Source organism: Ooceraea biroi, chromosome 4 (assembly GCF_003672135.1).
Source record: "Ooceraea biroi isolate clonal line C1 chromosome 4, Obir_v5.4, whole genome shotgun sequence".
Lineage (NCBI taxonomy): Eukaryota > Metazoa > Arthropoda > Insecta > Hymenoptera > Formicidae > Ooceraea > Ooceraea biroi.
In genome coordinates this window covers 17,314,519-17,337,350 of record NC_039509.1, presented here as the reverse complement: position 1 = coordinate 17,337,350, position 22,832 = coordinate 17,314,519, and the positions used below count along the sequence as shown (strand labels likewise).

The 22,832-nt window shown below is 38.5% G+C and overlaps 3 protein-coding genes and 1 long non-coding RNA gene across 17 annotated transcripts; 2 read left to right on the top strand and 2 right to left on the bottom strand.

The window, feature by feature from the left end:
* The first annotated feature begins 166 nt into the window (after window positions 1-166).
* On the top strand, window positions 167-10,156 carry LOC105282566 (zinc transporter foi). Of its 5 annotated transcripts, none has more exons than XM_011344636.3 (11): window positions 167-2,141; window positions 4,828-5,501; window positions 6,051-6,115; window positions 6,257-6,509; window positions 6,595-6,764; window positions 6,883-7,098; window positions 7,176-7,308; window positions 7,440-7,715; window positions 7,820-7,996; window positions 8,089-8,276; window positions 8,365-10,156. In XM_011344636.3, the coding sequence occupies exons 2-11, from the start codon at window positions 4,838-4,840 to the stop codon at window positions 8,509-8,511; spliced, it is 2,289 nt and encodes a 762-aa protein (XP_011342938.2). In that variant the 5' UTR covers window positions 167-2,141; window positions 4,828-4,837; the 3' UTR covers window positions 8,512-10,156. The 5 variants fall into 5 exon arrangements, with proteins under 5 accessions (XP_011342938.2, XP_011342943.2, XP_011342931.2 ...); XM_011344641.3 differs by lacking the exon at window positions 167-2,141 and adding an exon at window positions 2,158-2,725; XM_011344629.3 differs by lacking the exon at window positions 167-2,141 and adding an exon at window positions 3,623-4,329.
* A 179-nt stretch (window positions 10,157-10,335) lies between these two features.
* LOC105282600 (KAT8 regulatory NSL complex subunit 2) lies at window positions 10,336-14,050 on the bottom strand. Of its 6 annotated transcripts, none has more exons than XM_011344664.3 (10): window positions 13,915-14,050; window positions 13,812-13,856; window positions 13,133-13,390; window positions 12,856-13,037; window positions 12,397-12,565; window positions 11,760-11,938; window positions 11,539-11,675; window positions 11,336-11,455; window positions 11,109-11,249; window positions 10,778-11,029 (listed from the first exon to the last, which is right to left on the bottom strand). In XM_011344664.3, exons 2-10 carry the CDS (start codon window positions 13,835-13,837, stop codon window positions 10,778-10,780), a joined length of 1,464 nt encoding a protein of 487 aa, XP_011342966.1. In that variant the 5' UTR covers window positions 13,838-13,856; window positions 13,915-14,050. The 6 variants fall into 6 exon arrangements, with proteins under 6 accessions (XP_011342961.1, XP_011342966.1, XP_011342996.1 ...); XM_011344694.3 differs by having other exon boundaries at window positions 13,793-13,856; window positions 13,915-14,048; XM_011344659.3 differs by having other exon boundaries at window positions 10,336-11,029; window positions 13,812-14,049.
* Window positions 14,051-14,346: 296 nt separating this feature from the next.
* LOC105282613 (endophilin-B1) lies at window positions 14,347-22,198 on the top strand. Of its 5 annotated transcripts, XR_003406472.1 has the most exons (10): window positions 14,349-14,582; window positions 15,080-15,221; window positions 15,931-16,059; window positions 16,135-16,297; window positions 16,387-16,450; window positions 16,539-16,574; window positions 17,007-17,197; window positions 19,650-19,782; window positions 20,383-20,500; window positions 21,200-22,198. XR_003406472.1 is itself a non-coding variant. In XM_020032685.2 (9 exons), exons 1-8 carry the CDS (start codon window positions 14,520-14,522, stop codon window positions 17,349-17,351), a joined length of 807 nt encoding a protein of 268 aa, XP_019888244.1. In that variant the 5' UTR covers window positions 14,350-14,519; the 3' UTR covers window positions 17,352-17,356; window positions 19,650-19,784. The 5 variants fall into 5 exon arrangements, 4 of the variants coding, with proteins under 4 accessions (XP_011343035.2, XP_019888244.1, XP_011343018.1 ...); XM_020032685.2 differs by lacking the exons at window positions 20,383-20,500; window positions 21,200-22,198 and adding an exon at window positions 17,333-17,356 and having other exon boundaries at window positions 14,350-14,582; window positions 19,650-19,784; XM_011344706.3 differs by lacking the exon at window positions 20,383-20,500 and having other exon boundaries at window positions 14,351-14,582.
* Window positions 21,749-22,524, bottom strand: LOC109611177. The gene is made up of 2 exons (XR_002193523.2): window positions 22,325-22,524; window positions 21,749-22,225 (listed from the first exon to the last, which is right to left on the bottom strand). It is a non-coding gene; the product is annotated as an uncharacterized LOC109611177 (long non-coding RNA).
* Between the last annotated feature and the right edge of the window lie 308 nt (window positions 22,525-22,832).

The following is a 22,832-nucleotide window of genomic DNA, read 5'->3' as shown; positions in this document are numbered from 1 at the left end:
TTGCATTGTGTTGGGGGCTTAACTGAGAATGAGACCAAAAAATACTCAAAATACTAATGTTTTGATATCCTTCCACTTTTACGCACTTGCAATGTTTGCAATTAGTATTAGAAACAAATATTTTTAAAAATGTATTATTTTCTGGCCTATAAAATAGAGCAATAATTGCAAGTCGCACACTGTTTGCCGTTGTGCGTTTCAATATAACGTTGAAATCAATAAAATTGTCGCAGCTTTCCACAAGGCTCTTAAAGATCTAACCGCATGGTTGTGATTAATTGCGATTAATCTACCGGAAAGCGATTGGCACGCGAGAGAGGATGAGGATTTATATTGCCTTGCTGTCGTCAGAGATCATTGGCGATTTCATTGGCTTGGAACTCGATACGTGAAGAGTGCTCGTGTAATCGAGCAGACGTATAGATTGCGGTCGTCTTGCCAAGTAATTTCATATTACTTTCATGTATATGCTATATAAAAACGGAGAAACTCAGAGAGAAAGATGAAAAAGAGAGAAAATGGAGAGGGAGAGAAATGCAATGTTCCATAAAATCAAATCTATCATACGAATCGCGATCCTGAGTGGACACGCGCAACGTATTTTCAAATCGCTACGACGCACAGTGTCGGATTTTATCAAAAACTTGGCCATAATTCTAAATCATGTTTTAAATGCAAATTTATAACATTTTAAGTGTACAATTACTTTAAATGCATTAATAATACATAACACGTTACGTTAGATGCTCACGTTGCATCTTGTCGCAAAAGACTTGGGTGGACTTCTCCAATAATATGTTATAAAGCCTTATTCTCTTCATACATACGTAACGATCACGTGACCCTAAAGCGAAAAATAATTCTCGAAAAAGCCCAAGATACTAAAAAAATTCGGTATAGTGAAGGAAAATGTTGATTCAGCAAAATATTGATTTTTTTTCATAAAATCCGCAAATTTTCGCAAATTTTAAAAATTGCAGAATAAACTACATTAAAAAAGCTTTAAATACATACGTAAACATTATTTGGGGAATGCCCGGAAATGTAATAAAAATCTAATCAAAGATTGTAAATTTAACGATCCATGAATGAGGTTAATTTTTATGGCTTTTATGCAATAGAAATAAGAAACGTTTTTATAATATTCTTTACATACTTTCTGATGGCACCTCCATGATGTTAAAAGGCGATGAAATGATAAAACAGTACAGTGTACAATATACAAGAAATAAATAGACAATACAAAATATATATCGTGTCTTTTTATCCGAGCGTCGCGTCGTAAGAAATATTAAAGTTTATATTTATGATTGTCATTCGAGCTGATACATATATTTATCTTTCAATTAAAATGTTCAAGATCATTCAATACTTCTATATAAAAATTTGATTTTTGGCCAGATTTTTTCAAATTTCCGACACTGTGCGACGTGTGTGAAGTTATAGCCACGTGGCGTTTGAATTTTGTATTTTCTTCAGCTGCGCTGGACTGCGAATCGCAGCTCGGTAACTTGAAGCATCTAAAAAACAAATGAGGAAAACCAATCTTTTCTTCAATTTTTCAACCAAACTTTGGAGACGGAAGAAAAACACAAAATCGAAAAGATCTGCGGCTAACTTCACACGGATCGCTACACACGAGTAACCGAAACGCGTTCAATTCTTCTTGCTCCCTCCACCGCGGTGCGTCTGCGTACACATGCGTGCTCCGGAGGAGCATCGCTCGGCATTGCGCAAACGTTCGTCAACGCCGCCGCGACCACGCACGCAGTCCACCTGGATCCATCTGTCGAATCTGTCCGTATCTCGTGCGCGAGCGCCTCGTCCGTGCTACGTGCGGCTACGTTCAGAGCGTACTTGTTGCTCGCGCGCTCTGCAATCGTGTGTGGTGTGGAACAGGAGAAGGAGAGAGAAGGAGAGAGAAGGAGAGACGAGCTGGAAGAAGGTGGGAAGAAGCGGCCGGTCGAGCAAGGGCGAGAGAGGCAACGAGGGAGGAAAGCAAGCGGGAAGGAAAGAAAGGGAACGCACGCACGCACGCATCCGAGATAGACGCAGAGACGGATACACGCACTCGTTCGCCCGACGACGGGAGACTCTGTCACTGGCGACAGAATACTCACGAGCCGTCGCACTACGAGCCGGTGAGAGTGCGTCCTGATCATGATTTCGTTTAGCCGTTTTTCGCGCCGTTTTCTCGCCTCGGCGGCCGTTGTCGCGTGTTCGACCGTCGCCGATGAGGCCGATCGACGGTCGCGAGATGACGACACGGATTCCGACGGCGGTCTTGCGAGTTCCGTAGCGGCTGGCTCTCCTAACCTAAATTCTGAGTTCTGTTACCTGCTCCGCGGAACGTGGCCACGGAAAACGGGGGGAGAAAGAGAGTGTGTGTGAGAGAGAGAGAGAGAATCTCTCGTACGCGCCGATTCTTCCGCTCCCCGTTCTCCCTTCACGCTCCCCGTCCCCTCTTCTCTGCTTTTTCGATAGCTAAAAATACAAGTTTTTGACGTAGGCAACTGCATGGTTCGGTGTCGAGACTATTTCGGCGCCGGCGCCGGCCATCGTGGTGGTTCGTGTCCGTCGGCCGTGCGTATCTCGGTCCTTCCGCGTTTCGAAGGTCTCGCCGACCGCGAACGCCACGAATCCTCCGGCGGAGGTCCTTCGTGCCGATCGTACCCGCGATTACTTCCTCCTCTCCGCGAAAGATTACCTCGCAGGAAAAAAAAGAGTAGGTATAGTCCGCGTCCAAGATTGGTCCTCCAAATCGAGATCTCGTATCCCTCGCTGATCGATCCGCGCCTACGTTCATTGTTTACACGCCACTGATCATATGCGCAGTTTCGCGAATAGACGAAACGTAGATTGATACTCGTGCCGTGGCTACGGCCCGGTTGACGTTTCAAACGCTTCTTTCCATCCGCTTTCTTCTTTCAAATTGGAAGGGAGGGAAGCGTTTGGAGCGTCAGCTGGACCGCTGCCCTATCGTGGCAAGCGGGAATAACGATTCGAAAAAGAAAGAAAGGCGCGGGCGAACGAGAGCGGTGTCAAATCGCGCGAGGCACGGACGGAGCGAGTGCATGCGAGCCGAGAGATCGGGTGTCGATTTATTTTTGCCGTGCCGTTATCGTATCGTATCGTATCGTATCAGCGGCGATTTGCGGGAACTGATAACTCCTCGCGATCGGGATACCATAAAACGATTACATCGCTGGGATTACATTACATTTAACCGCGCCGATATCACAGTAGCTAGGCGCGCGATTCAGCGCGGTTCTCGCGGATTTCGAAGCTGAAGTACGCGCGGCGTACACGTGCCTTCGGCGTCTACAAACCGTTTCAGCTTCTTCCGAGAAGAGAATCTTCCCTTCCGAGGGAAAGCGAGTTAAGCGCTCGAAGGACGCGAGGAGGAAGCGACAATTATCCTTAATAAAGTAAAGTCGACTCGTTTGCGGCGCCGAATTGAGTCAAGCGCGAGGCGGAGAATAATCGCGCGCGTAGGCGACGTCCACGGATGACGCGCGGTTGTCCGCGGAGAGAGCCGTCTTCGGATTTTCAAACGCGGAATACCGCGCGTTGCCTTTTACAGAGATGCGGGCGAGCAGCGCGCCGCGTGCGACGCGTCTCGTTTTATAATATTTCGCTTGTCCTTTCTCGGGCGCGCTCAGGTACGCCGCTATTGCCGAGCGATTCGTCATCCCATGGGAAGGAAAGCGGCTTGACCGTTATCTTATATTTAGCCGCGATCTAGTTATATAGGTATATCATTATGATGCACGCGACGATGCTTTTATATAGATTAGTTACGTGCGCGACGCGGAAAGCGCGAGTCGCGCGTCTATTATTGCGTAAGAAGCGGCCGCGGATTACGCTTATCGATAAATGCGCCGCCGAACAGATACGCGCGCTTGATAAACCACCGCGAGCGTGTGGATTCCGCCCATCCGCCCGCCGGATTGATCCGGGTGAATCGTGAACGACTTAAAGCGCCCGGATCGGAAACGATTTGCCAAATCTCGATCGATATTCTCGATCGATTCCTCATCCGGCACGTATTGCTCGCGTTTTTCTTTTCTTTTTTTTCTTTTTTTTTTGGACGGCCTTGTAACAATTTATTTTTATCATGTGGGTTACTAAACGGCGGCGTTATCGAGGCGGAACAGAATTAGAGGCCAAGCAATTTTCTAAATTATTATTGTAATGGTCGTCGTTTATTTATAAAGACCTGTTCCTTATCGAGACACGTTCATTGTATTGCTAATGTTTTAAACGCGACAATTGCGAATGCACTTTAGTCGCAATGAGACTCTCGCAATTAGTGAACGGCGTTGTCACGTAAGTTTTCGCATAATAATTTGTTAATATAATATATAAATAATTTCTTTGAAGTAAATTTGATGCGGCACGTGGTAACTCACGCTCGATCTTTAATAATCGCGCATTTATCATCGCAGTTGCGTCCCATTAGTTGTAATTATGCTTGAAAAGATGGAATGAAATTGCAGCGTGTTCAAGGCTAGCAGGAAATACATTTGCTAGGAAATAGAAATATTAAAATGCGTTATCGCTATTATTATTTGATCACTACATTATCTGGCTATACTCGGAATTATCATGAAACTTGCACAGATAACTGCTTCCTGTGGCATGAGCACGGTTGTGCTTGGTAATATATAAAATCAGTTAGCTCTTGCGAGATCCAGTCACACACACACACACATACACGCATTGTGAAACCGACAAACTTTACGGATTATTTATCCACTCACTCGCTAATACGAAAATGTTCGCGACGCGTGAAAATATGCTGACGAGTGTGTGTTCTGTTTTTAGGAAGCTCATCATGTCGCATCACTTCGTCACCGTCTGTGTAGTGTGCGTGCTGTGCGCCGCACACAGCCCATGCTCAGCGCACACAAATTTGTCGGCGAGTGCGCGCACCTTTGACAATTTCAGCGTCAAGAATGACCCAGTCGACCCGAGTGTGCAGTGGTTCCGGTTGCCGTTGAGGTCCAAGGATAGAGAAGCAGAAGAGGACCAGCCGAGATCGCATCCCAGTAACTTCGTTAGCAATAAGCGTGATGCCTATGCGAGATCAACTGCATCGCACGATATTTACCCTAAGAGGAAGGTGGCAGAGGACTTCAAGGGTGGCGGGCGGGATGCTGGTATGCAGTCATCGCTCGCGGGTGCGGATGAGTCCGCGCTGGAGTCGAGGAACGCCGAACTTTTGCAGCGACTTGCTCAAACGGAGCTGTCGAGCGTCGACAGCCGGAAGTCTGCGCAGTCTAGAAGAGATTTACGTACTATTAATGCATCTAGAGTAAAAAGGGACGTAGACGTAGACGAGAGGTACTTCATGAAGAAGATCTTCGAGGCCTATGGTGACGGGACGAGTATAACTATGGAGGGTTTCGAGAAACTTCTCCGGAAGCTCGGTCTGTTGAGATTGTTGACGGACGCGTCGGAACTGGAAGCCAGTGGCTCTAACAGAAATAGAACAAGAGGTAATTATATATAATAACGGACACAGCGCCGATTATCTTGACCTTTGTGACTCTATTATTATAAAGAGTAATCCTGAATAACGTACAGGAGGTTTCATTATTAAAAAGTTATTAACAATCAAAGTAGTGGCTCGGGCGCGAATCAGAATATTGCACTGAATACCCATATATTTCGACCATGCAACAGTTTGAGTTTGTTTAGTAAATTTTATTTTATTTCCTTATTAATCTTGCTCCTCTGATTTGAAATCGCACCGGACATCATAAAGCCGTGGCTTTGAATACACATGTCACAGTCATGGACACTGAGGCTACGTAATTATATTGTAAATGACATTACTTATCCTTGGCTGATAATAACAGATAAAAACAGAGCGACGGTTGAAACCTGAACGTTACTGAGAATTTTGACAATGCATGTAAAGATTAAAATAATTGGCGCTGTGTCTGTTATTGTTTTAATTATTAAACCAGAAAATTATATAAGCACCGATACCGTATTAAAGAAACGTGCAAGCTCATCAGGAGGAACAATCTCATATGTTGCAGGTAGTAGTAAGAACTTAGCAACTAAAGGCCTACATGACGCTGATAGTAAGAATAATAGAGAACGGGTAAGCAAGAAAGCTGTTTGCAGAACTAATCTGATCAGATGAATTAATTCTAAACTACTAAATTAGAAATTGGCGTACAGATTATTCGATACACTCCAAAGCAGTTTGCTTATGACGACTATAGCCTGCGTATCGTTTCAGTGCTTAAGTAGTCGAGAATTGTTGAGCACTGTTGCACAGGACACGCACTACGCTCCGGACAGTAACGCTACGACGTTGCCTAGCTGGCTTTTCGAGCGCGTGTGTCCAGCTCTTGTGTATCAATTAGCGGCCGAATCTAGCTCGGAGAGGAACGGCTGCATACGCGTATCCGAGAGTTACAAGGCTTTTGTAAACAAGTCGGTCGATAAGTTTTATAGCGCGGAGGATTCAGAACGCGGTAGCACCGTAAAAGGTACGTGTGCAACGAGACTAATCCTGCTGGAATAATGAAAGATTGACTTTTCCTCGAGACAAGTAACTGATTGTCCTCGTTTCAGTCTGGGTATACTCGACATGTAGTATTTTAATAATTAGTGTTAGCGGATTACTTGGCGTAGCGGTAATACCATGCATGGGGAAGTACTACTACCACCACGTGCTACAGTTTCTAGTCGCACTGGCTGTAGGTACTTTGACCGGTGATGCCCTAATCCATCTTCTACCACATGTAAGTATCTCGCTTGCTCCTGTTACAAAAACTGTTCTGTGTATTCAAAAAAGGGAGAGAGAGAGAGAGAGAGAGGATGATATTTCAAGCGATGTAATAATCTTTCCTGTCTCCTTAGGCGATGATGCCGCCTCATCATCACGAACACGACGAACACGATCATCATCATCATCACCACCAAGAGAACTGCGCGTTATCGAGTCATACGGATCAGCATAGCATGAATATGTGGAAAGGACTAGTAGCCATGATGGGTTTCGTACTATTCTTTTTCACCGAAAAAACGTTGAACGTGCTGGCCGAGTGGCGGAAGCATCGACAACGTCGCAACAAGGTAAAGATAAAGATAAAGTTTCGCGTTTAATTTGAAATTACAATTTACCTGATAGCAAAAATGAAACGAAATTGCAGTTACACACGCGCGTGCGAGTAATGAGGGAAAGCGACGGGCCGAATAGCAACGTCGTTGGTGAAAAATTATGTAAACACAAGTACTCATCGTACCCATATTGTTACGGCGAGATCGCCACCGCCGAAGCGCAAGGTAATGGACGTTTTTTTATGTGCCAGATAAGTGATCTAGGAAGCCGCGCCTGTTTTGATGGCACCGCGATCAAAACAGAATACCTTATCGCCGCCTGTCCTTCTAATGAAGCGATAAAATCATAAATATAGAAATGTGCGCAGATAATCATCGGCAAATCAATCATCACGAGAGGCCGCCCATGATCGAGGAGGAGAAACCGTTGACGTCTAATTGCAATTCGGTCACGAAGATCGTCGCCAATGACATGGAGAAGAAGCCGAGGGACGACTGGAGGCTGGACGAGTCCATTGTAATTAATGACAAGAAGAGCACCGATGGTGTCGACGCGTTAAACGAGCCGGAGAGCTATACCGTCATCATACGCGAGCATGAGACCAAACATCACGGCCACAGTCATTCTCACGGTGCGTCTTGAATGAAAAATGAGCGAAAAACCGTCTGACGCTACACACATCTTACTTACATCCGACGAACGGTTCTGACTTGTTGCGACTGCTTAAATTTCCAGGCCACGTACACTCGGCTCCCGAATCGATGTCCAACGTGGCGTGGATGGTCGTAATGGGCGACGGTCTGCACAATTTTACGGACGGTATGGCTATCGGTGCAGCCTTCTCGGCGAACATAGCCGGTGGATTTTCCACAGCTATCGCTGTCTTATGTCACGAGTTACCGCATGAACTTGGTAATGTTTCCTCCCTTTCGTGTAATTATACTAATATATAATTATTAAATAATAAACGTAATGTAATAATACAAACATTTTTGTGTTGACAGGTGACTTTGCCGTCCTGCTGAAAGCAGGTATGAGTACCAAGCAGGCTATTTTTTATAACTTATTATCCTCGGTGCTCTGTCTGTTCGGTATGATATTCGGAGTATTGTTAGGAAGCACCCCCGCAGCGACTAATTGGGTATTTGCAGCCGCTGCTGGAATATTTATATACATAGCATTGGTAGATATGGTCAGTTTTCCAACTTTTTTACAACTCTCCTACAGCGAGAAAGTTCATCGGGAAAACCTTCTTATAATTATATTTTTTTTTGTCTTAGATACCTGAATTGTCATCGAATCATTCCGCGGATAGTGGTTCGCGATGGCAATTGATTTGGCAAGCTTTAGGACTACTCACAGGTCTTGGGATTATGTTACTTATCGCCGCCTATGAACACGATCTTAAACACATTTTCAACACCTAGATTCGATATAAATAATTGCTTTTGTAATCATGTATTGATATAAAATATACCTCTTCCTATTACGTTCGAAAGTCACTGCATCCTACGATTTAATCTCGACGTTTCAACCGCTCTTTTTCACGAATACACTAAAAAAACGAATCGCTCTCTTTAAGATAATCGTTATTTCATGTAAAAAAAAAAGAACGTAATGGGAAGTTTATACAAATCGCAACAGAATATTAAACAGAACAACGATGTCTGCTGTATAAATAAAAATACGGATAAATAGTTTACAAGACCATAAGCATATTAGGTTCAGAGAGTGACAGTAATTTTCTATTATTGAACGAAGTGTCAATAATCGAATTGTCAAACGAATCACAGGCTGAATTAATTATTCGGTTGTCAATTGCTCGAAAAAAATGTATTTTTCGTACGCTTTCCGAAAACAATGCAAATACTGTGCAAAATTATGTAATCGTAACTGTTTAAATTATCAAATAGTCGAGGAATATCAGATCTTAAAAACAGGAAGTTTTTCTTTTGGCGCAACGACAGTAATTGCACTTAAACTCACGACGTTTAATTGCGTGATCCGTACTATTGCATATATGTACAATATTAACGTAATTTATACGTGTACAGTATTATGCTTTGTGAAACGAAAGAGTTGACGAATTTGTACAAATTCCGAGTAGACTACAGAGATTTCTACGGACGTGAGAGCATTTAATCCGACATTCTTCGATTACGCAGCTTCGGCACGACTAACGGTGCACGAGTATACTTAAGTTAATTTGCAGCAATTTGTGATAATTTTACATAACCGCAGTTTCTTATGAATCAATGTACATATGTTATTGTAAATGCTACGCATCTACTTAATCACGAGAATGTCATGACCGAACATTCTCGCAATTTAAGTAGCTCCAAGAATGTGAATTGTTTTTAAATATTTCATTATAGTTTTTTAAAAGATTGAGAGAGAGTAAAGGAAGTGCGCTAGGGGTGGTCTCAAGTGTTGCCTGACGAGTCAATATTGCTTATGAGAGATATCATACATGACAATATTTAAAACTTACATTAGTATAATTTTTACAACACGAGTGCTTATTTTTCGCCAAATATTAATAATAACGATAATATTATTAATGGTAATGATAGCGATAATTATAGTAATAATTTTACGGGAAAAATAATTTTACGACTTTTTGTACACTATATTGAGATAAGAAATTCAATTTTTCCCTTATCGCCCGTGCTCTTATTACGCGATTATTAAGAAATGATCTGTGCATACTGGAATGCATTTAAAAGACGTAGCGTTGCTGGAAAAAATTATGATGTATTGCTATGACACATTAGATATAATTTTTATAAATAATTTTACACTTCTTGCCAAAAATTTGAAAGTCCGATAGTAGATCGCTTACATTTTGTTTGCATATACATATACATGTAATAAACATTATATATTAATTTTTACAGAAAATGCGAAATTATAAAGTGTTACGTTGTTGTAAAATAGTAACTTTTATTCACACATGTGACTAGTGCAATCAAACTGCACTTAATAAACATTAGCAAAATAAATTGCATCCTTTATTTCGAAACGACGAAGAAAGTGTCTCAAAAATAAATCTTCAAAGTAATTAAAATTGAATGAAAAAATGGAAAATTTTTATTCCTTCCTTTTTTGTTGAAATCAATAATTAGTTAATAAAATTATAAAAGTAATTTAATTTTATTCTCCTAAGGTAGAATATTAAACACTTGTTCTCATTGATATATGAGATATATCCATGTTCTTAATAATAAGAAAGGAAAAAAAAGCAGAAACTTCTGTAATCCAGTACATATTATTTTCATGTAGTTTTTTTTTTAAATATATTTGCTATAATTGTGTATAATCTATAGTATCTATAGTTTTGTATAACTTAAATTTATATAGCGTCAATTTTCCGACTTTAATATAAACGCTTCAAAGTATCATAACATTAATTACACATTAGAATTTTCTGCTATACAATTTCTCATACATGTACAATATATTTTTCTCAAGTTAATATATACAAATGTTAACATACCGATAATCACATTATTAAATTACACGTTATATATTAAAATAAGTGTTGCAGGTGATCCGATATTTAGGTAAAGAGATCTCAACGCAGACTGAATCGAATATCGGAGAGTAGATTATTTTGTCATTAATATTTTTGCTCAAATAATGAGGAAAATCAATAGAGATGCAACGCGAGTCGAAAGATCACGGCATAGTTTGTCATACGGTAGCGAAGTCATCCCGGTCACTCATCTGCGCTGACAGGCTGAATGCCGTGTCCGTACTGGTTTCACTGTTCAAACTCTCGTTGCCGAACGCCGGTTTCGCGTGAGCGGAATCGTTCATTTCTCTCATCAGTCCCGCCATGTCATCGTCGGGATCGATTTCCTGGGTTTCTCCCACTACATCGATCTCCATCGACTGATTGTCGGTCATCGACGTTTCCTGCAACTTGGGCTTCTCCTCCTCGAACTACGGAAGGGAATATCGAATGTAGAACATACAGGAATAGGCGGTTCAGAGTTATTGTAATAAGACGGTCAATACCTACCTTCATAGATTCTAGCTTGCACGGCGGCGGTAGGTTCATGTGAAATACGCAGTTGGAATCGAAGATCACAGGCACGGGTTCATGGCACTCTATATCCGCGCGCACCGCTCCGCACGCTTTGAACAGAACTTGATGCTGGTCCTGTGTTCAGCAGAGCGATGCAATCAGAAATCACAGGTCAGAATAGTGTCAATTATTTCTCAGATCATCCGAATAAATGTAAATACCTTTAGAATGTGCTTACGACAATGCTTGGCCGACGGAAGCGTTCTCTCACCGCACTTTACGCCACCTTCGGTGAATATGCATTTCGACACGTTTGGCGGCTTCTGAATGGGCTCGGTTATCTGAAGTATAATTTAAGTCTTTTATACGCGATTGACAGATGTTAGATTGAGTAACAATAATGTCACTATTCGCAATGTGTTACCTGCGCACGACGTTCCAGTGATTTTCTGTAAAGTATGGCTTCAACGCCACTCCGCCTGTGATAACGATTTAATGCCTTCAGTTTCTCGTAAAGTTTCTTCTCTTTTGCACTTTCCTTTGTTTGATTGTGTATACTGCCTGTGTGTGTGTGTTGTACGTAAATATTTTATTCACGACATGACAAACGGAAAACTCAACGTCAATTTTAATTTATATACTTACAAAGTGTCTCTTTCTCCTTTTTCAAGGTAAGCAAGTACTTTCGTCTTTTCTCTCTCAATAAGTACTGCAGCCTTCTAAACTGTTCGATATAAAGAGACTGAAGCCTAATTAATTTTTCCCTCGCGATATAAATGACCTCCTCCGCGGTAAAAATGCCGGCGTGCCTTAAAAAGTTTATACTAATAATTCAGAGAGTAAGTAGTATCTTGTTCTTGCACAAAGCATCTACAATATGATTATGTTAAAACACACACATAAATGTCCTTTTTATTTTGGAAATATTTAATAAACGCAAATAATTGGATAATAATAAATAAAATGTCGGGCAAGATATAATAATACAAATCTGGACCAAGTATTGAGTCAACACTGGGAAGTCCGTGCGGATTTTGTTAGCAAAATTCAAACGCAAAGCTTTGTATTAGGAATTAATATGAACGAAATTGGAATAAGAAATATCTAATTTGCTGTTTTCTTATTATGAACTTCTTATTATAACTTTGATGTTAAATATAAATGATGACAAGTATTCTTGCAAAAAAAGTGAATTGCACAAGCTAAAGCATGCTAGCAGTCTTCTAAATGTATAATTTCTAAAACATTTATTACACACTACAGTAAACTGTGGAGCACTTACTTCAACGGATCTTCTTGCGGACTGTGTAAACTTTCGTTGTCACTATCATCGAGAAACACTCCTCTTAGGGTGTCGTTAACAACTGTAGGTTCGACATCACTCTCTGATGAACTGGCGTAATCTAAGATGTCACTGCCGTTCGCATTCACTCTGTAAGCATCAACTTCGGCTGAAAATAATAACTTGTTGATGGTCCCATATATATATCTGAGTTTGCAATTTAAGAAATCTCATTCAGTTGTATACTTTTGTCAATATATAAACTTAATGATGCATTAAATCTTTAAAGAACGAACTGCAACACCAAAGACTTTCTAATACACTTAATTTAATAACATTTATGTAATAAAGCGAGTAGAGAACAAAAGTATTAATCTCAGAATCACTTAAGAGAGTCGCAGCGGTAACCTTATAATTAAGATCTGCGATGCAATAAATATGATCTAATATTCTGCTCACTGAAAGGATCCAAAGCTTTAATTTTTCCTCCCTCATCTTCTGTATCCTCCGCACTAGAATCGGTGGGCTTGACATAGTGATTCAGATTAAGCAAAAGCATTTCTGGTGTTTGCGGCAAGGAACGCCGTGACATTGACTTGATCCGTGCGATTTGCGCTTTTCTAGAATGCTCACTGCAATATCTGTGACAATCAAACACACAGCTACCTCAAGCTTGGCTTTTCTAGAATAACAAATTCACTATTTATTTCACGAGACACGAGGAGTGTGCACTCACGAGATGTCTCTTCTGTCCAACTTTGGGGCTGGATTTTGACATTTTCTTCCATTGGTGTTATATACAAAAGCGCACGGTTTGTAAGGTGCGTTTGTATCTTCGAGGATGTGTTTAGCACAATATGAGTATCCCTCCAGACAGGGCTGTGTGCATTCGTAGGATGAGTAAAGACAATCCTGGAGTTTCGGACGTTTCATAACCGTCATCGTTGCAGTAGAAGTAGGCATTGTAGACTTTGGTATCCGGAACATACCCTGTCTTTAATGTAAGATAAATGCAATCTCAGTTTCATGAATAAATTTCATTTAAGAAAAATTAATAGAATAGAATATTCAAATAGACACAAATCCTATACACAAAACTCACTAGCTTTAGCATCTTAATCTGTACATTATTATTTCATAGAAGATAATCTCCTTAATAAAAAAAAAAAGAAAGAAAGTTAGATCAATAAAAACAGTAATGTACATGAGTAGCATAGATTAGTAAAGAGAGATAGCAAATGCAAGTACTGCACTCATTATCCCATCAGTATGAGAATGAATATTTGCCCCTTCGAAGGGACAAGTAGTCTCAGAGATGACCAACAGTTTCTTATCATCTTGCGTGACGTATATTTTTCAACAATGAAATAAAGTCAAAACGAGTCTAAATGCTTACCGTAATGCAGCAAGCTAACCTTTGAACACGGTTGAGCGACTTCATCCGACGACAAGGAACTGTTCTAAAGTATCGTTGATTTGTGAAATGCCGGGAAAATAAAGGAGATAGTGATTACTCACCAACGAATAATTTATAACTCGACAAAATCGCGAAGGACAACGGAAAACGACAGAACGGTCAAAACATTCCACGCACTTGGTTTTTCACTATCAGACGCAACCATGTCCGTTCCAGAAATTACATCTTTCCGCGCACATGCGCACTGAATGTGAATAAATATAATTTCCGCAAAAGAAAATGTATCCTTACGTTCTTTGTTCTAAAATTTCTATTATAACTTTTTTAATGATTTTTTGAAAAATTAGTATCTATATTTAATAAATTTATAGCTCTATATTCATAGTCCATGTTTATAAGAAATACTAATCAGCTATCTGATTGGCTAACAAATATCCCAAGATCATAAATACATTTACGAGATTGCTTGCGCTGATTCGCCATGCGCATGCGCAAGAAATGCTACCCGCTGACATCACTGCGCGCATGCGATGATATGTCGCTACTTTGCGGAGACACGCGACATTAGTGATCGATAGAAAATAAAGCGTAACAAAGCGAAAGTGTATATAAAGCGCTGCGAAGTACAGTGAGAGCGAGGAGGAGGAAGAGGTTGAGTGTTATCGTTCCACAAGAGCTCTCTCTCGTTCGACGTTCAATCGCGAGAATGGATTTCAACATGAAGAAGCTGGTGAAGGACGCGGGAGCCGCCCTTAGCCGAGTCGTGCAGGTGAGAGATTTTCCGCGAGATTTTCAATTCCAACGTATCCGGAATCGTATTTCAAGCGAAATGCGAGACCGAACGCGCACACGTTCGAATCGCTTTTAAACACTCGTATCGTATTATCGCTGATATTCACATTGCTTCGAGCTGAGAACGTTACGATGACACCCCGAACGTAGCCTTCCGTGTCACTTTTCGCTTTTATCAGATTCAATCATTTCCGGAATTCCAAATTCTCGCTCGCGCACTAATGAGTCACCTCAGTTATAATCTATACCTATGATCTCATTTAGACGAGTAAGGTCGGAGTATCGATTCGCGACACTGTAACTGCAAAAATTAACGACACTGTATTGCTACCGCTGCTGTTGTTATAATGAAGATATTTTCATATCACGTAAAATTTATTTATAAACGCATAAAAAATTATTAAATCCATGAATGATGAGGAAAAATTTCACATAAACCATCACGTACATGTTTTCTCCCGCCGTGTCTTTCAGATGACAGAGGAAACATTGGGTACCACGGAGAAAACGGAGTTGGATGCACACTTGGAAGATCTTGCAGAGAGAGCGACCACCACTAAAACGTGGACGGAGAAAATGCTGCGGAACATGGAAGCTGTGCTTACTCCGAATCCTGGTATTGAATATTCATTGCTTAAATTGGAACATTAATCGAATTTATATGCTGTAATTATATATATTATTTATTTAACTATTAGGGACGAAGCTAATAGGAATTTGAGATAAGGTATTTGTGCAAAAAATGTAACATAAACATCCAAGATGAATACAATAACATGATGAACGTCGCAATTTAGCTGTATATCACATTTAGGCAAATAGCGCTAACATAGAATTGTTAGATGACTACACAAATAAGTGCAAATGTTAGAAATAAGATTAGGTTAGGTTTTGTAGAAATTACATGTTTTATAAAACATATAGAATATAAAATTCATAAAAAAACATTTAAGTACATGATCGGTACATGAAAATTTCTTAATACTCTGTTAAAGCAGAAAAATGGTTTTTGGAGATATGTAAGACTGAAACATTTGATACGTTATCGTATTCAATTTTAATGTTTGGTTTAAGTGTTTACATTTCTTGCATAAACGTCCTTTTTCGTTTGCTTACTCAAAATATACCGATTGTATATCTCGATAGTCTTCGACTTGATTTTACATCTTATTTTGAATTATTGTACTTGAATTTTCATGAAATTTATTGAATTGTAATATATATTTATTATTAAAAACACTAGAAAGATGGGACGAATGTATATTACAACCTAATAAGTAAGTTTTGTTAATACTTTATTATAGCTTTGTAATATCAAATTTTAGGCAACAGGATCGAAGACCTTTTTTATGAAAAGATCGATAAGAAGAAACCCAATAGGTTGAATAATTTGGAATATGTAGGTCATGATATGATAGAAGCTGGCAATGATTTCGGTCCAGGGACTGCATACGGTAAATGTTACAGAAATTTGTGAATCATTGCGTAGCAAAGGAACCTTGCGTAAACAGGAATTAATTACATTTTAGGTAACGCGTTAGTAACAATGGGCCAGTGTGAACAGAAATTGGGACAGATTGAAAAAGACTTTATAGGAACTGCTAGCAATTGTTACATACAACCGTTGAGAAAGTTTTTGGATGGAGAAATGAAGACTGTCAGCAAGGAGCTGGCGATATTGGAAACTAAAAGGTAAAACGAAAACAAAGTTCTTGCCTGACTCTCATCATTCTCAATTTACTCTAATGTTTTTATTAAATCAAATCAAATCATTTTTGCAGGCTGGATCTGGACTCGTGTAAACGTCGAGTGAGGAAAGCGAGGAACATGCTGGGCCAACAGAGCGTAAGTATTTCGTTTATTTTTGGCATCGCCAAGTATTCTTCTGTACGTTTACAATGTGTTCTGTCCTCCACACTGCTGCAATTGATAGGAGTCTGGCGTGCCACCTGAAGTGTTGCTCGATCAGGTACTAACGCAATTGCAGTTTTGGTCGTTTACTCGAATCCAGAGTTCCGGGTCTAGTATAATCCTCTTAAGAGAATCTTAATCTTTAACAGCGGACTAACTAAACACTTATGAATGTTCTTCAAAGCAGTAGCTTGTAATATTTGCTGTGTATCTACAAAATACTGAGCAGATTCTTTACGTAATATTTGCATTGATCGAGTAGGAGGTATAACTGCTAAACAAAACTTAGTTATACTGACAATAGTTAAATCACAAAAATTCGGTTGTCAACCATTCGTTGTGGAATACAGATTTAACGACGATGATTTAACGACATTTCGCCGCTGTTTCCGTTTCCTGATTGGTGCATTAGAGTAGATTAGCTGATTAGATCAGCACTTACTGAAACATAGAGAAAACAAAAAATAAAATGTACACCTTGCTCATTCAGGCAGAGAGGGACCTGAGGATAGCGCAGTCGGAGTTTGATCGGCAGGGCGAGATTGTGAAATTGCTGTTGGAGGGAGTGTTGAGCTCGCAAGCTGGACACTTGCGGTGCTTGCACGAGTTCGTTGAGGCACAAACCCGCCATTACGCGCAGTGCCACGCCGTTATGCAGGATCTGCAGCGCGAGCTTGCCGGGTAAGTTCGTCGTTCTCGTTGCTTTGCTTTCTGCTTTCTTGAAAAAATTACTCTTTCTCTTTAACTTGATCTTCATTTCAAAATTTTGCACATCATATTCTCACAACGTGCATTATCGCGACATTTCTTGCATAGCTATCCCACTCTATGGTGATGCGAGTGAGTAATGTTTGACAAACCTTTAAATGATTGCCCTTAGATATCGTCGATTTGCGAATTCTGCTTCTTATTAGAGCATTCTTCGGGCATAGATTTGGATGAATAGCGAAGAATTAAAAAAATGATCGGAAGCAATCAAAATCAGTCGAAATTTTTTCCTCCCTGAAAGAGAATGTGCGTTTGGTTTGACGAACATTACCTTTTTTTTAAGCTGATTTTATCAATGTTAATTAACTCTAGATGTTTATTGATTATTCTCGAGAGAAAAGCTGACATTTAAAGCCGATTGACTCTGGTGAAATCAGTAATTAATCAAGTTATCATTACCAGATCTAATGCCGAAACAGTTCAATTGCTTTGTAATGCACGTATCAATCTTAAGCTTTAAATCTATTGATAGTGATGGATGTAAACTGGCTTTCTTATTTTATTTATTTTTCCTAGTTACATCTTCATAATTATCTCTCGCATTCAAGCTTTGCTTTATACATGTTTTCTGTTTCTTTTGCTACTGCTCTCTATCTCTGCTTGTACGATTGAAATTGCAGGCTTCATCAAACTCTGGTAGATGATTACAATGGAAATAGTATTACAATGGAAGTAATGCCTAAGCCTTTTCTTTTCGGCAAATCTATATTCAGTAACTTGTTTATATTCCAATAATATTAAATCTTATTCGTATCAATAAAATTTAACATAATGCTTTGAATTTAACGAATTCTATTGTAATAATTTAATCGATAAACGCATTAATCACGTCACAACATTTTTTTGTTCTTCTTGCATACATTAAATAAAAATTGATGCTTGTATTGCTTGTTTAGATAAATTTACAATTTAGCCTAGTTTATACCGATCTCGTTTGATACGCATATCAAATAGTACATTTGAGTTAATCAGCCAATGACTAAACGAACGTATTAGTTATGTACTATTTGATAGGCATATTAAACAATCGGTGTAAACTAGGCCTTTGTTGTTCTCTTGTATGCATTAGATAAAAATTAATATTTGATACTTTAAATACAATGATGGAATCCGACAAAGCTTGTATTTGAAATACCGTATATAATTGTAATTATATGAAGTTGTAGTATTTCAAATTGTAAGCTTCGTAATGATTAAGCAATAACGAATTTCATCATTGTATTTGAAATATCACCCAAGGAGAACAAAAAGTCACAATAATGTCAAAATTATGTCTTTTTGACATTATCGTGACTTTTTGTTCTCCTTGGGCAAATATTAATTTTTATCTAATGCATGTACGAAGAACAAAAAATTGTAAATTTTTCGAAACAAAGCAAATAAAATATTTTCTCTTTGAATTGTTTTTGTAAACGATGTACGGTGATCAATACGATCTATAATCTTATTGTGCAACTTATTGTTCTTGTATATTTCTGTTACCTACTATTATATTCTTATTATTTTTCGAATGTGATTACTATGATTTGGATCGCCGTAACTCGGCCGAGAATGACTAAAATAGCATTAAAAAAAAAATTAATTCAAATTGGTGCTATAATAATGCCAGGAAGAATGTAATTAAACAACTGTGTATACTTATTTTGTGTTTCTTATTTTTACTTATTGCTTTATTTTTTTAATTTGTTTGTAATATGCTGTAGGCAAGAGAATAAATTTTTATTTCATTCTACATTGGGTTACTTAACATATAATGTAATTTAGAATAAAAAATACACAAGAAACAGATAATTTGACTAATTTGTCAAGTAAGAAAATATCTCTTAAATATTGCGAAGCATGATATACTTGAACTCTGTGCATGCATACCAGTTTGAGGCTTTTATTTATTTGATTCAACATGACTGGACGTCTTTCATTACTCTGCTTGCGGTTTATCGATTGCGTAAAGTTTAGTGTTGTATTTATATTCTTGATACTATCAACAAAACACACAGTCATAACACTTTAATGTATCCAGTCGCATAACATGTTCATAGTTCGATGCTATATGCTTGTAAAATATGGAAGGTAATCATTTTGCATCATGCACGTTACTTAATCGAGGCATGTCTTGTTGCGTTATGGATAATCTATTTAAATACAATAAGTTTCCCATGCTATTGCGATCAAACTAAAAGCTCAACTAAAGTGACTAAAGTAACATGATATTCGCGATGTTTGTAGCAATATACGTGTGATCTTTTCAAAACCTTTTATTTGTCTCGATTACACATTCCCGTATATTTTTTTCCCCTTATGTTTTGACATGTAGGCAAGATTATCAAAGATATACGATATTTACTTAATCATTTATCCTACCCAGTTTGTCTGGGGGTCCCTATCATACTAGTTCAGCAGCCACCAACGCACTGGCCGAAAACGGTCAGGACCGAGCGAGAGTGCTGTGCAGTTACGACGCAAGGGATCCCAGCGAGATGAGTGTCGTGCAGGACGAGGTAACAAAATTTGTGATTTAGATTTACATGGCAGAGCATGGTTTTATGTAATTGAGCGAAAGGCATGATCTTCGCAGTAAGTTGCAGTAAGTTGTGATGCCGTAAAAATTTGCTTAGTTATAGTCTTTCTTTTGTATCGAATCGAATTTTGCATAAAACTACAGTCGCAAGTCTTTTTTGTATCGATTTTTGTAGTTGCAGGTTATTTTGATCTTGAAGTTTTCGGGATTAAGAGCCATTTTTCTTGATCTTTTTATAGGATTTATTATTTATTAGAAGGACTGAGAAAAATCTAAATCTAATGTAGTAGCAGAGCTATATCCGTCCCGAAAAGATTAAGATCTGTCCTAAAATGTTGAACTTTTTAATACGTGATAAGCTTAAGTAATTTGTTAGTATAAGTGCACATTTTAAATCAAGATGCACATCTTCAAGAGCTCTCTGTTAATACCGATATTTTATGATGCATTTATTATAATATTTCCATGCAGCTAATAAACGTTGTTAACTTTTAACATAGGACATTACATATTTTAGATTATTATTCTCGAAAAATCCATGAAAAAAGCTCACCTACTTGCGTTTTTTCTATTCTTACAGTCTATTGTCGAAGAGATAGAAAAACGTAGCGAAGAATTTTAAATATTGTGATATTCGCGCGATGCACTAGTTGTAATACAAAGGCAATTAGAAAGACCTGTTCACTAAAACGATAACGGTAATAGCAATTATTATTAGTTGTAAATCGCACCTCTGTGTACATTTTCAGAAATTAATGAGTATTACATTATGCTTTTTAAACGAAATTGTTAATAAGTTGTATCTTGTAAAAACTGATCTAAAATATCGATTAATCGATTAGTTTAATCACACAAATCCATTTCTTTAAGATTAACAATTAGTTTTATAATCTACCGGCATAATCGATCAATAACATTGTTGTATAAAAGATATATTAATGTTTGACTTTTTGTCTCTATAGGATTCGTACGCGCATTAACTTATCTATTTCTTTTTTTAATCGATATTTAATCGATTAGTCGTTAGAGTCGTATAGTACATTTTTCTGTCACATGTATTTAAGATTTAAGATAAAATTAGTACGACATGCGCATTCTCGCTATTACACGTAGGTGTACGCGTACTCGCCTTGTGCAAATTATTATATGTATATATTTATTCAAGTTGTGCATGTATTATCAATAAATGTCTGTCGTTTTACTTTGTTAAAAGGCTTTTATTTATTTATTCTCGTTTTTGTGAATGTCCTCTATAAGTATTTATTTCAATGTCTTCGTCGCCGTTATGTTTTGTCATTATGACGTATCTATGTAATAATCGATAGAACACATTAATTAATAACATCTTACAAAGTTTTTAACAAACCGAATTTATTAATAAAAAGCATATTTTTTAGGTGATTGGTATTTGTGAGATTCCTGATGACGAAGATTACTTTATGGGAATCCGTGGCAATCAACGAGGAAAGGTGCCCAAAGTGTATTTGGAAACGTTTAATATACTGCACTAGGACACTTAGGAATCTATCGTCAATTGCATTTTTAGAGCGAATTTAGCGCGCTGCTCTTCTGCTTTCTCAGCTTGATGAACAAAATTAGCCGAATATACTGACCCTCTTACTTGATTTGAAAAATAATTCCTTCCAAAAGGTCAATATTTAATTAAATAAATAACTATTCTGCAATTAAAGTGCTAAACTCTCGTGCTTCACAATCGCACTGGCTATTTTTTAATATCAATACAGCCGATGAAAAATGTTTACGGTTTACAAATAATATTAATAATGTTTGAATAGTATGTACATAATTTATAAAGTTTCTTAGCACACCTATCCGTGCGATCGCAACGACCAGTAGTCTTAGTGTACTGACCTTGTACACTGTGTGAGCATAGATTTGAGTCCAAGTTGGCGCTCGTGAGCTGCAAAGCGATGCGTAATGTTTTAAGAATACCTTTGGCAACTTTGGCTAGTGACTACATCTGTAGATAACTTTATCTCTGTTGCACATGTACCCGTTACCTAGACTATTAAGAATACTAAAGAAGCAATTTCTGAATGTACAGCAGTGCAGCTACTTTTGCACAAGCTACCGGCTGAGCGTACAATAAGTGTCGGATAATCGCGATCGTGAATATGTGCGAGATTTCTAAGAGTTTAGGAAACAAATCTTGTCTGCAAAGACGCATGTATTATAAATCGTTTTAACATAAAGAAGATTTTAATCTTCATGTGAGTTCACATTTTAATGGATATTATCGTTCAACTTTGATTATATGCGTGAGAACTGTTTCGCAAAATGTGTTTTACTGATTGTATGATTTCGCATTTCTCAACGATAAAACACATGACCAAGCAGTTGTTTCTCCTTCGAAATAAACGGATTTGTACCTGCAATACTTTCCATCGACAATACCTTTTTGCCTATAATAATGATGACAATTTTCTCAAACATATTCTGCAACGTATAGATAAATACCTATTTGTCCATTGTAAAAATAAATTATGAACAGGGATATTCACTTTTTCTTCCGAGCACTCTCCAGCTTGCTTGTCCAAGCCTTCTTGTTGTATGGCTCAGTTGGCGAATAACGCCCATACGCCAACACTAGAGGCTAGTGCGTCCAATCTGAGCAAGCACATCGATGCAGTGCAAGCATTCGCTTCACGCGCACTTGTCCAAGTCAAAAGTACGATTGTGGAACGATGATGCGAAAGACACTCAATTGGACAACGTTACTAGATTTTTCTCTGAGTGACCAATCCGGAACGTCATGCAGCAATTGATATACCATACGTCTGCACCGTGATGTTTACGAAATGCTGGCTGCAGTTTAATTGACGTTTTAAATAATTCTAAATATTTTCTTTTCCTTTCTTTCCCTTCTTTCAATTAAAGAAGGAAAGAAAGTATTTTGAAGCATTTGGAGCATCAACTGGACTGCAGCGCTGTGTATAGTTTGCACTGCATCCGCCGGAAATCGCTTAGTCACAGCGCTAGTGTAGCCTTCTAGAAAAGTCACTGAACTCA

Excerpts from the sequence above, each read along its gene's own strand:
- LOC105282566 (XM_026969126.1), top strand. The coding sequence starts at position 4,778 with ATGTTCGCGACGCGTGAAAATATGCTGACGAGTGTGTGTTCTGTTTTT. Across the intron at positions 7,309-7,439 it reads CGCCACCGCCGAAGCGCAAG|AAATGTGCGCAGATAATCAT; the intron begins GTAATGGACGTT and ends TCATAAATATAG. Across the intron at positions 7,997-8,088 it reads CGAGTTACCGCATGAACTTG|GTGACTTTGCCGTCCTGCTG; the intron begins GTAATGTTTCCT and ends TTGTGTTGACAG.
- LOC105282600 (XM_011344664.3), bottom strand. The coding sequence starts at position 13,837 with ATGAAGTCGCTCAACCGTGTTCAAAG. Across the intron at positions 13,391-13,811 it reads TCGCTCAACCGTGTTCAAAG|ACAGGGTATGTTCCGGATAC; the intron begins GTTAGCTTGCTG and ends CTTACATTAAAG. Across the intron at positions 11,250-11,335 it reads GTCGTAAGCACATTCTAAAG|GACCAGCATCAAGTTCTGTT; the intron begins GTATTTACATTT and ends TGCTGAACACAG.
- LOC105282613 (XM_011344706.3), top strand. The coding sequence starts at position 14,520 with ATGGATTTCAACATGAAGAAGCTGGTGAAGGACGCGGGAGCCGCCCTT. Across the intron at positions 16,060-16,134 it reads CGGTCCAGGGACTGCATACG|GTAACGCGTTAGTAACAATG; the intron begins GTAAATGTTACA and ends ATTACATTTTAG. Across the intron at positions 19,783-21,199 it reads TGAGTGTCGTGCAGGACGAG|GTGATTGGTATTTGTGAGAT; the intron begins GTAACAAAATTT and ends CATATTTTTTAG.